The sequence below is a fragment of the Odocoileus virginianus genome, chromosome 12 (assembly GCF_023699985.2).
Source record: "Odocoileus virginianus isolate 20LAN1187 ecotype Illinois chromosome 12, Ovbor_1.2, whole genome shotgun sequence".
Classification (NCBI taxonomy): Eukaryota; Metazoa; Chordata; class Mammalia; order Artiodactyla; family Cervidae; genus Odocoileus; species Odocoileus virginianus.
In genome coordinates this window covers 1,788,618-1,804,054 of record NC_069685.1, presented here as the reverse complement: position 1 = coordinate 1,804,054, position 15,437 = coordinate 1,788,618, and the positions used below count along the sequence as shown (strand labels likewise).

The 15,437-nt window shown below is 36.4% G+C and overlaps 1 protein-coding gene across 12 annotated transcripts in view; it reads right to left on the bottom strand.

Moving 5' to 3' along the window:
• Positions 1–15,437, bottom strand: part of MAP9 (microtubule associated protein 9) — a 73,820-nt gene that overhangs the window by 37,986 nt on the left and 20,397 nt on the right. For 6 of the 12 annotated variants that reach the window (XM_070474701.1, XM_070474702.1, XM_070474704.1 and 3 more), the window contains exons 9-13: positions 14,115–14,283; positions 12,874–12,963; positions 11,093–11,254; positions 10,828–10,973; positions 10,519–10,651 (exon numbers count right to left, since the gene is read on the bottom strand). In XM_070474701.1, the coding sequence (XP_070330802.1) occupies positions 10,519–10,651; positions 10,828–10,973; positions 11,093–11,254; positions 12,874–12,963; positions 14,115–14,283 (700 nt within the window). Of the gene's footprint in view, positions 1–461; positions 588–848; positions 5,443–6,914; positions 8,407–10,518; positions 10,652–10,827; positions 10,990–11,092; positions 11,255–12,873; positions 12,964–14,114; positions 14,284–15,437 lie in introns of those variants that run through there. The other 6 variants (XM_070474698.1, XM_070474699.1, XR_011490568.1 and 3 more) reach the window with 5 other exon arrangements.

The following is a 15,437-nucleotide window of genomic DNA, read 5'->3' as shown; positions in this document are numbered from 1 at the left end:
ACAACTAAACTGTTTAAAGAGTAATACTGTCAAAACCTGCACACTCACTACCTATCTTTTGAAATAAAACATGATCAATACTTGTGCAGCCCTTGCATCCATTCTCTCACTGCACCTGTTTTTTCTCTACCCTCCAGACCTAACCATTACTCTGAATGTAGTGCTTATAGTTGCAGCACATCTCTTAATACCTTTATCACACATGTATTCATCCCCAAATAACAATTTTTAGGCAGATTTTTAAAATTTATGCTAAAAGGTGTTATGTTGGGCTCTCAAGAATCTTCTCAAGCAACACAATTTGAAAGCATCAATTTTAAATCAATGCTAAATGGTACCATGCTACATATTCTTTGGCAACCATCTTTTTTATAATCATATCTCTAAGATATATCTATATAGAGCTATAGTTCTAGTTCAGTGATGCACAGAATCCTAGTATATCAACAATTTAAAATATACCTATTTTGGTGTTGAAGACATGATGTTCTAATGTTTTCTTCCCACACAAAGACAATGCTGTGGTAAATGTCTGATTCCTTGTGCTTATAAGTCAAGAATCTCCATATACATTTCTAGGAGTGAAACTGACAGTTTGTAGGGTATGAATATGTTTGACTTTGCTGCATGACAACAATTTATTTTCCAAAGTTGTAACAAATTATTGTCCAACAACTTATCAGTCAGTTCAGTTGATTAGTAGTGTCCAACTCTTTGCAATCCCATGAACCGCGGTATGCCAGGCCTCCCTGTCCATCACCAACTCCCGGAGTTTACCCAAACTCAGGTCCATTGAGTTGCTGATGCCATCCAACCATCTCATCCTCTGCCACCCCCTTTTCCACCTACCTTCAATGTTTCCCAATATCAGGGTTTTTTCAAAAGAGTCAGCTCTTTGCATCAGGTGGCCAAAATATTGGAGTTTCAGCTTCAACATCAGTCCTTCCAATGAACACCCAGGACTGATCTCCTTTAGGATGGACTGGTTGAATCTCCTTGCTGTTCAAGGGACTCTCAAGAGTCTTCTCCAACACCACAGTTCAAAAGCATCAATTTTTCAGCATTCAGTTTTCTTTATAGTCCAACTCTCACAACCATACCTGACTACTGGAAAAACCATAGCCTTGACTAGACGGACCTTTGTTGACAAAGTAACTTCTCTGCTTTTTAATACGCTGTCTAGGTTGGTCATAACTTTCCTTCCAAGGAGTAAGTATCTTTTAATTTCATGGCTGCAATCACCATCTGCAGTGATTTTGGAGTCCAAAAAAATAAAGTCAGCCACGGTTTCCACTGTTTCCCCATCTATTTCCCATGAACTGATGGAACCAGATGCCATGATCTTAGTTTTCTGGATGTTGAGCTTTAAGCCAACTTTTTCACTCTCCACTTTCATCAAGAGGCTCTTTAGTTCCTCTTCATTTTCTGCCATAAGGGTGGTATCATCTGCATATCTGAGTTTATTGATATTTATCCTGGAAACCTTGTTTCCAGCTTGTGTTTTCTCCAGTCTCGCATTTTTCATGATGTACTCCTCATAGAAGTTAAATAAGCAGAGTGACAATAAGCCTTGATGCACTCCTTTTCCTATTTGGAACCAGTCTATTGTTCCATGTACGGTTCTGACTGCTGCCTCCTGACCTGCATATAGGTTTCTCAAGAGGCAAGTCAGGTGGTCTGGTATTCCCAACTCTTTCTGAATTTTCCACAGTTTATTGTGATCCACACAGGTCAAAGGCTTTGGCATAGTCAATAAAGCAGAAATAGATGTTTTTCTGGAACTCTCTTGCTTTTTCAATGATCCAGCAGATATTGGCAACTTGACCTCTGGTTCCTCTGCCTTTTCTAAAACCAGCTTGAACATCTGGAAGTCGACGGTTCACATGTTGCTGAAGCCTGGCTTGGAGAATTGTGAGCAATACTTTACTAGCATGTGAGATGAGTGCAATTGTGCAGTAGTTTGAGCATTCTTTGGGACTGGAATGAAAACGATCTTTTCCAGTCCTGTGGCCACTGCTGAGTTTTCCAAATTTGCTGACATAATGAATGCAGCACTTTCACAGCATTATCTTTTAAAATTTGAAATAGCTCAACTGGAATTCCATCAACTCCACTAGCTTTGTTCGCAGTGATACTTCCTAAGGCCTGCTTGACTTCACATTCCAGGATGTCTGGCTCTAGGTGAGTGATCACACCACTGTGATTTACTGGTTTGTGAAGATCTTTTTTGTGCAGTTCTCCTGTGTATTCTTGCCACCTCTTCTTAATATCTTCTGCTTCTGTTAGGTCCATACCATTTCTGTCCTTTATTGAGCCCATCTTTGCATGAAATGTTCCCTTGGTATCTCTGATTTTCTTGAAGAGATCTCTAGTCTTTCCCATTCTATTGTTTTCCTCTATTTCTTTGCACTGATCACTGAGGAAGGCTTTATCATCTCTCCTTGCTATTCTTTGGAACTCTGCATTCAAATGGGTCTATCTTTCCTTTTTTCCTTTGGTTTTGGCTTCTCTTTTTTTCACAGCTATTTGTAAGGCCTACTCAGACAACCATTTTGCTTTTTTTCATTTCTTTCTCTTGGGGATGGTCTTGATCCCTGTCTCCTGTACAATGTCATGAACCTCTGTCCATAGTTCATCAGGCTCTGTCTATCAGATCTAGTCCCTTTAACCTATTTCTCACTTCCACTGTATAGTCATAAGGGATTTGATTTAGGTCATACCTTAATGGTCTAGTAGTTTTCCCCACTTTCTTCAATTTCAGTCTGAACTTGGCAATAAGGAGTTCATTATCTGAGCCACAGTTAGCTCCTGACCAGAGCTTTTTTTTGATGACTGTATAGAGCTTTTCCATCTTTGGCTGCAAAGAATATAATCAATCTGATTTCAGTGTTGACCATCTGGTGATGTCCATGTGTAGAGTCTTCTCTTGTGTTGTTGGAAGAGGGTGTTTGCTATGACCAGTGTGTTCTCTTGGCAAAACTCTATTAGCCTTTGCCCTGCTTCTTCCATACTCCAAGGCCAAATTTGCCTGTTACTCCAGGTATTTCTTGACTTCCTCCTTTTGCATTCCAGTCCCCTATAATGAAAAGGACATATTTTCTGGGTGTTAGTTCTAAAAGGTCTTGTAGGTCTTCATAGAACCTTTCAACTTCAGCTTCTTCAGTGTTACTGGTTGGGGCATAGACTTGGATTACTGTGATATTGAATGGTTTGCCTTGGAAACAAACATAGATCATTGTGTCATTTTTGAGATTCATCCAAGTACTGCATTTCAGACTCTTTTGCTAACTATGATGGCTATTCCATTTCTTCTAAGGGATTCTTGCCCACAGTAGTAGATATAATGGTCATCTGAGTTAAATTCACCCATTTCAGTCCATTTTAGTTCGCTGATTCCTAGAATGTCAACATGCACTCTTGTCATCTCCTGCTTGACCACTTCCAATTTGCCTTGATTCATGGACCTGATATTCCAGGTTCCTATGCAATATTGCTCTTTATAGCATTGGACCTTGCTTCTATCACCAGTCACATCCACAACTGGGTATTGTTTTTGCTTTGGCTCCATCCCTTCATTCTTTCTGGAGATATTTCTCCACTGATCTCCAGTAGTATATTTGACACCTGGGGAGTTCATCTTTCAGTGCCCTATCTTTTTGCCGTTTTATACTGTTCATGGCATTCTCAAGGCAAGAATATTGAAGTGGTTTGCTATTCCCTTCTCCAGTGGACCACATTCTGTCAGACTTCTCCTGACCTGTCCATCTTGGGTGGCCCCACACGGCATGGCTCAGTTTCATTGAGTTAGAAAAGCTGTGGTCCATGTGATCAGATTGGCTAGTTGTCTGTGATGTGGTTTCAGTCTGTCTGCCCTCTGATGCCCTCTCAGCACCTACTATCTTACTTGGGTTTCTCTTACCTTGCACATAGGGTATCTCTGCATGGCTGCTCCAGCAAAGCGCAGTGGCTGCTCCTTCCCTTGGACACTGGGTAGCTCCTCTTGGCTGCTGCCCCTGACCTATTCTTACCTATACTTACTTTTTAGTTTATATTGTTATATATCCTATTGTTTGGAATTTTGTTGTTGTTGTTTAGTCAGAAAGTTGTGTCCAACTCCTTGCAAACCTCATGGACTGTAGCCTGCCCTGCTACATGTCCATGGGATTTCTCAGAAGAGATAAAGCAGTGGGTTGGTATTTCCTTCTCCAGGGGATCTTTCTGACCCAGAGATTGAACCCACATCCTCTGAATTGCAGGCAGATTCTTTACCGCTAAGACACTGAGGAAGCCAGCTTAATGCTTAAATCTTTTGAAGTATGTATTACAGTAAAGAATTGTTCAAAGTGACTTTATGTCCAAATGTCATGAATAATCCCAATTGTTACTGCCTCACATCCATTAATTTGTGTTACTTTATTATATAGTACATCCTTACAGGTAACAGGTTCTGAGGAGTCCGTGGTCTATTATTCTCCTTGTTGGTGCTGTTGTTCAGTCGCTCAGTCGTGTCTGACTCTTTGCAACCCCATGGACTGCAGCATGCCAGGTTTCCCTGTCCTTCACCACCTCCCAGAGTTTGCTCAGCCTCATGTCCATCGAGTCAGTGATGCCATCCAACCATCTCATCCTCTGTCATCCTCTTCCCCTCCCGTCTTCAATTTTTCCCAGCATCAGGGTCTTTTCCAGTGAGTCAGGTCTTCATATCATATGGCCAAAATACTGAAGCTTCAGCTTCAGCATTAGTCCTTCTAAAGAATATTCAGGGTTGATTTCCTTTAGGATTGACTGGTTAGATCTCCTTGCAGACTAAGGGACTCTCTAAAGTCTCCTCCAAAACCACAATTTGAAAGCATCAATTCTTCATTTCAGTCTTCCTTATGGTCCAACTCTTACATTTGTACATGGCCATTGGAAAAGCCATAGCTTTGACTATACGGACCTTTGTTGGCAAAATGATGTCTCTGCTTATTAATATGCTCCCTAGGTTTTTTTCAAGGAGAAACCATCTTCAATTTCTTGGCTACAGAGTGCTCTTTCATTCTATTGAGCACCAAGACTTTACCATGGTCAAGTAGTATACAAGAAGCCATGCATGAAGTGATTATAAAATCCAAACACATAAATTACTGTCCCTGTCCCTTAGGGAACTTTCAAAATAGATGGTTAATAACAAGTATGTAAACAAGAGATAATTCCAAATTGTGTAAAATTTTATGAAACATATAAATAAGCTGTTGTGATTGATAAAAAAAATAAAAGGAAGTTCTTACTTTCAAAGCAAAGTGAATTCAGGCATTCACCTTCAGTGAGATGTGATGGGTAAGAGGAGACACTGGTGATGTGCACGGAGGAGAGGCATGTGCGTGAGACTCTCACACAAGGAGAAGATGGGTGAATAGAGTGCCAGTGTGAACACAGCCTGGCGGGGATGGGAGAGGGTCCCTGATGAGAATGACATGGTGAATGTGTAAGATTTACTATCTACTGGGGCAAGTCATCATAACATGTAGAATACAAGTTTAAAAAAAAAAAAAGTTGTCAACAGGTGATTTGGAGAAGGGAGACAGAGAGTTGAGAGGTAAACAGCAACCAGGGCAACAGAGGAAGAGACAGCTATAAGTGGAAGGAGAAATCGAGTGTGCAGAATGCCCAGTGGTCTAGGATATGGGGCAGAAAAGAATACATCCTATAGGCTAAATGGTCTGGCAAAATCATAACTCTCAAAATGGAGTTCTGGGAAAGGGTTATTAAGCTTGGAGTTTATTAAGGATGGAAAGAATATGAAGAACTATGGAGCATAAACAAACTTGCCAAAAGTTTACTATAAAAAAGGGTAGTGAAATATGGAATTGTAACTGGAGAGAAAAGAATTAAGAGAGTTTATTTTTATTTAAGATTACATATACTGAGACTTGATGGGAATAATCCAGGAAGGTAGAAGAATGTGGATTCATAGGTGAGTGAAATGGTAAGTTCATATTTCATTGTGTGATTGGTATAATCCTGTTTCATATTATTCTGAAAATTTATCTTCCATAGTCTCACATTTTTATTATATCAGGTTAATTTTAGAACCATTTGGTTTCCCTGCTATACTCTCTTCCAAGAAATGACTGCGTATCTGAGAATTAATATAAAATCCAAACAATGATATAGGAATATCTGAAATGTTAATAGCATTTGGTATTTTCATCCTGCAGCCTTGACTGCCTGTTTCTTTAAGTCTGTGCTAAAACTATAAAGTGGTTTCCTTGTATTTCAAAGAGCATGGTATCAGGGAACCCTTTAACAATCTCTGTTGAATGGCTTGGGAAGAGTGGCACTTTGGTAAATTATTAGTTGTCTATACTTCTTTTATTGGTACATAAAAGGAATTGATAATGTCACAAGAAGAATATGTTAGTACAAGGGTCCATTAGAACACAATTATTCATATACAACAAAAGAAGTGAAGAAAGGTGAGACTTATTTTTCTCTTAACATTTTGTTCTTCCTCATGAGAATGTTTGCATCCTTGCTACTCCCAGTAAAGAAGTTCCTTTCAGAATACTAATTGACAAAATAAAAGCTGTAATTGGACCACTGTCAATCATCTTAATACTTTAGAGAGTGGGCGGCCCACTAAGCTAAGTGAGGGAAAAGCAGTGACTATGCTGTGTTCTCAGAAACTGATTAAATCAATCTCTTTATCCATTCCATTTAACATGGGGAGAGAGAGGAAGTTGAAGGAACTTTGAGTTTACCAGCAGATGCTAAAAACTCAGGGCAGGAAAAGGGCAATTAAGTATCAACCTTAATATCAATTAAGATAAACTGATGGTATCTTGAGAAATAATTAAAAGAGGCTTGTTAAAAAAGTTCTTCTGTCACTGTTTGTTGGAGTATGAATCTTCTGTTTATTATTATTATTATTATTATTATTAAACATAACTATGAATTAATATGGGCTTCCCTGGTTGCTCAGCTGGTAAAGAATCTGCAATGTGGGAGACCTGGGTTTGATCCCTGGGTTGGGAAGATCCCCTGCAGGAGGGCATGGCAACCCACTCCAGTATTCTTGCCTGGAGAATCTCCATGGACAGAGGAGCCTGGCTGGCTGCAGCCCATGGGATCACAAAGAGTCAGACACGACTGAGAGACTAAGAACACACTGAGCACATGAATTAATATGGGCACCAGCATGAAGCATATTACTTGATCTTTGACTACAGTGTTCACCTAAAACAGTGACCCATCAAATGTTCACTCCCCAAGCTAGGTTGTACATCAAAATTTTGATATGTTACTTTATATGAAAATTGAAGTAATTAGCTCTTCTGTATAAGAGTAATTTCCCATTCTCTCTGCAAGCAAATTTCAATAAGAAATTGGTAAGATGGGAAATAGATCTATAACATGTACATAGATTTTTTTTAGGTAGCACTATATTATAGGGATATACTGTACATCAAAACAAGTTATTTTGTCTTATGTCTTTGATGAGTTTTTGTTCTCCACAGGATTGACTAGAATGAGAAAGTGACTAAACATTGTAATAAAACATAATGTACCTAACTCAGTATTTTACATTAGTCATGTATGAATTAGTCATTTGGGAAATTCTATCTAATTTTTGAGACAATGTGAAAATAAAACTGAAAACTGAGACATTTACATTCAATCAGTACTCTAAAGGTCTTCCCAGGTGGTGCTAGTGGTAAAGAACCTGCCTGATAATACAGTAGAAGTAAGAGACATGAATTTGATCCCTGGGTTGGGAAGATCCCCTGGAGGAGGACATGGCAACCCACTCTAGTATTCTTGCTTGAAGAATCCCACGGACAGAGCAGCCTGGTAGGCTACAAGCCCAAAGACTCCAGCATGACTGAATGAATTGAGCATATATGCACTACTCTAAGAGATACTAGCAGAATTAGCATGCATCGCCTTAATATAAGAAAATTTTTAATTTTTCTTAGAACAAAGCATCATTTAAAAGCTCAGTCTAAGAAAGTCATCATAGAACATTACTATTCTCATTCAAACCACTGAAGCAATTTTGATTGCCTTATTTTATTACTGTTTCTCTGCATAGATTTAGCATTATAGCAGTATTAAACACATATACGGGAATAAATTCTGTTGGTATTTTTATTAGGATTTACATTAAATTTGAAAATTACTTCAGGGGAAAACTGATATCTTTATAATATTATAATATTGCTTCTATCTGAGGGCAGTTTTGTTCTAATTTCTCAAGTTTTCATTTGTGTACTTCAGGAGTATTCTGAAGTTTTCTTCATACTGGTCTTGTGAATTTCCTAAGTTTATTCCTAGGTATCTCATCCTTTATCCTACCTTTAAATAGCCTGCTTCAGGTCTTGTGTGCTTCTCTAGTTACTGATTCTAAACTTTATGTGAAGAAACCTAGAATATTCAGAAATACTTTGAATGAAGTTATGAAGGGAGATTAACACAAACATATAAAAATATATAAAGTCCTGATAAGTGGAAGAGTATAGCACTGGAATATTTCTAGTGAGACTGACCAATGAAACAGAAAGTCAAAAAATAGACCCAAAAACATGGGAATGATCTAATGTATCTAAAATCAGTATCTCAAATCAGTGGGTAAAAAGATGTGCTGTTTCATGAAAGATGCATTTGGAAAAAATAAAGATGGAATCATATTTTCCATCATACACCAGGACAAGTTCTAAGTAGAGCAAATGTTAAAATGCCAAGATATTAAAATCATAAAGTTATTAGAAGAAAAATGGGAACTTTGATTTCAGATTTTAGAAGGTCCTTTCAACTAGTCTTAAAATTGAGAAGCCATAGAAAAAGACTAATAGATTTGATACCTGAACATAAAATTAAATTCTTCATTAAATAATATGAGCAAAGTTGACAATACAATGGGAAAAACAATTTTGTAACTCATATCAGAAATGATAGGCTAATTTCCCTAGTACATATAAAAGCTTCTAGAAATCAAGAAGAAAAAGACCAATGAAAAAATGTTTAGTTTATGTTCAGTGTAAAATGGACTTTTTATAGAAAAAATAAATACAATTAATCCCTATACAAATGAAAAATGCTCTATCTCAATCCTAAGTAGAGAAGTACAAATACACAAAAAATGCAAAAAATATGCAAAAATGCAAAAAAAATTGTCTGAATGACATACTTTTAGCTTTTGAATTAACTTTTTGAATTAACTTTTAATTCATGCTGATAGACATGAATTCAAAAATTCATGACTCATATCAATGTATGGCAAAAGCCACTACAATATTGTAAAGTAATTAGCCTCCAACTAATATAAATAAATGAAAAAAAAAAAAGGAAAAAAAAAATCATGTTCAACTACATGAATTTTTTAACCAGAAACCCTATTGGACCCTAAGCCCTATGGAGAAATTTTGCACTTTTTGACTAATGTAAAGTATTCAATTGGGCCTCCCAGGGTGGCACTAGCAGTAAAGAACCTGCCTGCCAATGCAGGAGATGAAAGAGACATGGGTTCAATCCCTGAGTCAGGAAGATCCCGTGGAGGAGGGCATGGCAACCCACTCCAGCATCCTTGCCTGGAGAATCCCATGGACAGAGGAGCCTGGTGGGCTACAGTTGATGGGGTCACAAAGAGTCAGACATGCCTAAAGCAACTTAGCATGCAAAATACTTATTCATCTGAAATGTATTTACTTATTCAACAATCAATTAATAAAATACATATTTATATTGATATTTTAAGATAGAAAATGATATTTTGCTTGCCCTCAATGAAAAGCAAGTATAAGCATAAGAATGTTGAAAGAAACAAAAAAATATAAAGTCATTTATTATCATTTCTCCCAGTCTTCACACTTGCTTTCTTTCATTAAAAAACCACTTAAGTAAGACCATGTCCTTGAGATGGTCATCAGAAAGATCAAAAGGAAATAAAAAATGAAATAACTTTCTCATTAAATACTATTTTACTGTGTGTTAGGACCAAGTTCTACATAAACTAACCTGGTATATCTTCAGTAATACACTTGTTAGATTTTTATGATTTTAGATATGAGAATTATTGCAAAGAATAAGTGGGCCACAATATTATGACTAAAGTTTTAAGCCTGAGTGCTTTAGGGAGTAGTAGAATCACTAATTATTCCCAGGTGGCTCAGATGGTAATCTGTTTGCAATGCAGGAGAGCAGGGTTTTATCCCTGGACCAGAAAGATCCCATGCAGAAGGGAATGGCAACCCACTCCAGGATTCCTGCCTGGAAAACCCCATGGACAGAACAGCCTGGTGGGCTACAGTCCACTGGGTCACAAAGAGTCAGACATCACTGAGCACACACACAATCATTAATAGAAATGAGTAGATTGAAGAAATTATGATACATATAGAAGGAGAGGATCAATTCAACAAGGCAACTTCCAGGCAGAAACAGTCAGTAGGCATGAGACAAACAGAACTGGAATTAGGGACAGGAAAGTCACAAAAAGTACATTTAAGATACACAACTGCATTAACAAATAATACCTACCAGCCATTTTTCATATTCCTCAAGAGCTTGTTTATCTTTTTCTTTTTTCTCAGCTCTTTTCAGTTCTTCTTTTCTCTTCTCATGTATTTTTACTTTTTCCTTCTCCTTGAAAAAAATTTCCTTTTTCTCATTCCTATGTAAGATAGTATAACACATTGGCAAGTTAAAGGAGAATATATAATAAAGATTCCCCAATGTGTCTCTGCGATAAGATTGAGTACATTAATAACATTCAAGTAAATGAATTTTAGAAAATCCTAAAGTGTTACTAATTTCAGATCTATCAAAACATTTGCTATTTTAGATTACCATTTTTCAACAGCAGTTAAGTTATCTTTTCTTTTCTCAGCAACAGTTTCCTCCTCTTTCTGTTTCTTTGCTCTTTCATATTCTTTCTCTTTTTTATTTTTCTCCTTAAGGTATTCCATCTTTTTCGCTTTCCATTTTTCAAAAGCCTGAAAAAGTTAAGAACTACCTTCTTATTGAATGTGAATATAATAAAATAGTAAAAGTACAGTTAATCATTAATTTTCAAATACTTAAAATTAAGAAAGATATTAAAGCTATTGCATACTTGCAGTGCTTCTCCTTTTCTCATAGCATTTTCTTCTTCGGTTTTCTTCTTGTTTTTTTCTTCAAGCCTTTTTTTTGCAGCTATCTTCTTTGCTTCCTTTTCTTTCATGGCTTTCCAGGCCTCAAATGATGCTAAGGCTTCTTCTCTCTTAGCAGCTCTTTTCTATTTTGGAAAAATAATAGTCATATGTGTATGTATTAATATAAATTGACAAATAGATATAGATATACATGTAAGTATGTGTCTTTATTTTCCTTAATGTTCATCAAGTTAGGTTTCAAAGCAATCGATTTAGAAAAATTAATTTATAAAAAAATGGTATCTGAATTATTCACTGTATTTTTTTTCCATTTATTTTTATTAGTTGGAGGCTAATTACTTTACATCATTGCAGTGGTTTTTGTCATACATTGAAATGAATTAGCCATGGATTTACATGTATTCCCCATCCCAGTCCCCCCTTCCACCTCCCTCTTCACCCGATCCCTCTGGGTCTTCCCAGTGCACCAGGCCCGAGCACTTGTCTCATGCACCCACTGTATTTTAAAATGTCCTTTTCTAAGCACTTCTCAGATATTGATCTACTACCATGCATGGGAAGGAACCTTTTTTGGGAAGTGCACTGAACAAATGTTTTCAGAGTATACCAAAATAGGTTAATTGGTACTGCAAAGTGCTCATAATGAAATATTGCATTAAAAGAAAAACATCAGCAAAGTTACAGGCCAGACAGGTAATTTAAAATTTTTTTTAATTACTAGTTTTACCTCTTTAACGTATTTCAGTTTAAAATTACAGTCAAAGTAAGATAAATTGGCCAAGTCACACAGAAAGCCACAGGTCTTTGCTTTAACCCTGAATTTTGACTGACATCAGAGCATACAATTCTTATTGCATAAACATGTCCCAAATGTTGAAAACATGAGCCAGACTGGAAAATGTTATTACTTTACTTACTTCAGTCTAACCCCATAATATTCTGCTTGCCTTATAATACTGCTTAGCATCAAATGCTATAAAGTCTTACTATAGAGATAACATAATTTAGAAGGAGGAGTATGGCCACCCTCACTGAGCTGTGAAGACCAAACGAGGTGTCCGGCACTGAGTGTGGCAGACCAAGCTCAAACATGTCCCAGCGTCCAGGCACCCCCTGCAGGGAGCACATCTATATTCACGGTAGTGTTAAAAAACACAAAGAAGGGTTGCTTTTGTTGTGTTCTGCTATCTTCAGTGGTTTTACTTCAGAAGATGAGAAACAAATAAGCATGTTGCAGGCTATGGGGCAGGAGATAGAGGCAGAAAGTGAAGTACAAGTGAGATTGAAATGAGAGCCCAGTTCCATTCAATGGGAAGGTCAGGGGCAATCACTCAGGTAGAGGTTGGTCTTAAAGACACAAAAAATTTCAAGACAGAAAAGAGGACAACTGAAGGTTAATGTCTGAAGACCCTTTACATTCTTGGCTAAGTTGTAATAGTGAATTCATTTTTTAAGAAGGAAATAGGTACATGGTTACAAGAAAAAATATGTTCATAATCAATAGTGCCAAAGCTATTGCACACACATAAGAAAACCTGTGTATCTATGTTTTCATGTAAACCAGTTATATTTATATCAACTAAAAATGTATAAAGTACTAGAGAAATAAAATCAGAAATCATTTTTATATATAATTTATTTCACCATTTAAAAAACAGTTGATTTAAAAATATTAAGCATTCAGAACTATTTTACTAACTTAAAAATCCAGAATATTTTTCATTTCTATATTTCAGAATACCTGTTCATTTTGAATCCTTAAGTTTTCACTTTCAATTCTTTTAATTCTGTGCATTTCATGTAAATAAATATTTTTCTTTTCTAACCACTCCTGTGAGAAGAAGAAAAAGGCGATTTGTTATGCAAAGTTTCGCAAATGAATTAGAATTCTTATTTCTGAAATATATAATTAAAACTTAAAAAAACCCAAAACATAAACCTTACAAACTTTATATGTGCTAATATCATTACTTTTTCTGATATTATTTTAATATATAACAATGAGCAAGAATTAAGAAAATCATATGTATGTTATCTTTCTCAGTATTAGGAACAGATTTCAAAGACTAAATATGACGACTGCATATATTAACATTTTCTCTGAAATTCACATGGATAATTTTCTAAAATACAATGTATTTTATATAACAGATAAGACCAAAAAAGACATCTGTTTTGAATTTTGAAAAATTAGAAAAGCTTTTTTCTAAGTAAGTTTAACTCAAATACAAAAAGTCTCAGGAAAGAAAAAAATATTAAAACACTTTTGTCATAACAATATAAAATTTAAGTTGAAAAAGTATAAAAACATAGACATACCTTAACTATTTTTTGCTTTTGTTATATTTTTATCAATTGCAATTGCAAATTATCTTTCTTTTTTTTTTTCCATTTATTTTTATTAGTTGGAGGCTAATTACTTTACATCATTGCAGTGGTTTTCGTCATACATTGAAATGAATTAGCCATGGATTTACATGTATACATGTATATTATCTAGGGTGAAACAGATCACCAGCCCAGGTTGGGTGCATGAGACAAGTGCTCGGGCCTGGTGCACTGGGGAATACATGCAAATTATCTTTCTTTACAATTATGATCAGTTAAGCAAAGTTTAAAGTAGGCCCGGTGGCTCAGATGGTAAAGAATCTGTCTGCAATAAGGGAGACCTGGGTTCAGTTTCTGGGTTGGGAAGATCCCCTGGAGAAGGGAATGGCAACTCATCCCAGTATTCTTGCCTGCAGAATTCCATGGACAGAAAAGCTTGGCGGGCTACCGTCCACGGGATCGCAAAGAGTTAAACACAACTGAATGACTAACACACACACACACACACAAGCAAACTTGGAGAAGATTTGGATTGCTCAGGCATTATAAAGGAAATGGATTAATAAATCATTTCTGACAGTTCATTTTATTCCCTGATAAAAAAATCTTATGTGATTAATTCTAATTTAAAAAAATATATATTTTCCTTTTTACCTGATAAACAGTTGCCCTTAGGTTATCTGCTCTGTCAGGTTCTGTGTTCTGTTTCTGTGAGGGCTTTTGGTCCAAGACTCTCAAAGTCCCTAAATAGTGAGAAGCTGGAGCTGTCGACGGAGTCCTCCTTAGAGAACTAGGCTTCTTTAAGAACTCAGAGGTCATTAATCTGAAAAGATCCAAATGCATCAAGATAAACTATTACAATTACACTGGTACTGGTACACTGGTACACTGAAAATGATGTGGTATTTTATTTATTAGTACACAAAGACCCCTTCAACATAATTTAAATTTTATTACCTTAATTTATATATAGCTTCAAAATAATTTTTCTTTTCAGGTTATTTATAATTAAAACATTTTTAAAAACATGGACTCAAGTTACATGGGAAAAAACAATACTAATAAGCAGGTTTTAATAGTTTCTTGTATTATTTTGACTTATTGCTGCCGCTGCTGCTGCTGCCGTTTAGTCGCCAAGTCATGTTCAGCTCTGCGACCCCATGGACTGTGGCCCACCAGGCTCCTCTGTCCACGGGATTTCCCAGGCAAGAATACTGGAGTGGTTGCCATTTCCTTCTCCAGGGAATCTTCCTGACCCTGGGATCAAAGCCCTTCTCCTGCATTGGCAGGCAGATTCTTTACTGCTGATCCAGCAGAGAAGCCCCATTTTGCTACATAAACCATCTTAAATATAAAGTTAGACTAATAACCTCTAACTTAGGGTTGATGGGAAATCTGGCTCACGATCTCTTCTGGTATACAAAGTTATTACACCACGACTATTTCATTTATTTTCATAATGCCAACAGTGGCCTCCCTACTACAACAGCAGATGAGAGTAATCACAGCAGAGGCCATATGGCCCATAAGGCCTGCCATGGGTACTAACTGGCAAATTCACAGGAAAAGTTTGCCGATCCCTCTTCTATTTGAGTAATGATAATTTTTTTTTTCTATTTGAGTAATGAAAATGTAAAAGATGCAGAAGGTTTTGATTAGCACTTATGAGTTAGGCATCAGTGTGAATGATGATCAGTTCTTATCATTTTAATAAACCAACTTAGTGCATAGAACCTCAAAGTTTAAAGTATAATTTTACATGCGTTGGACAAAGACACTTAACAGAAAAGGTGAATGCTTGACTTCAGCTTTATTACTACTTTATATCTACTGTCTCAGGAAAAATAGGAGAAAGAAATTCCATCTCATGAGCAATGTAGAACATAGAGGATCCTTAATCAATCCCTTTTATAAAAGAATACATGCAACTAAGGGGATTGATCATGAAGTAACTAATTCATTCTTCTCATAAGAGGA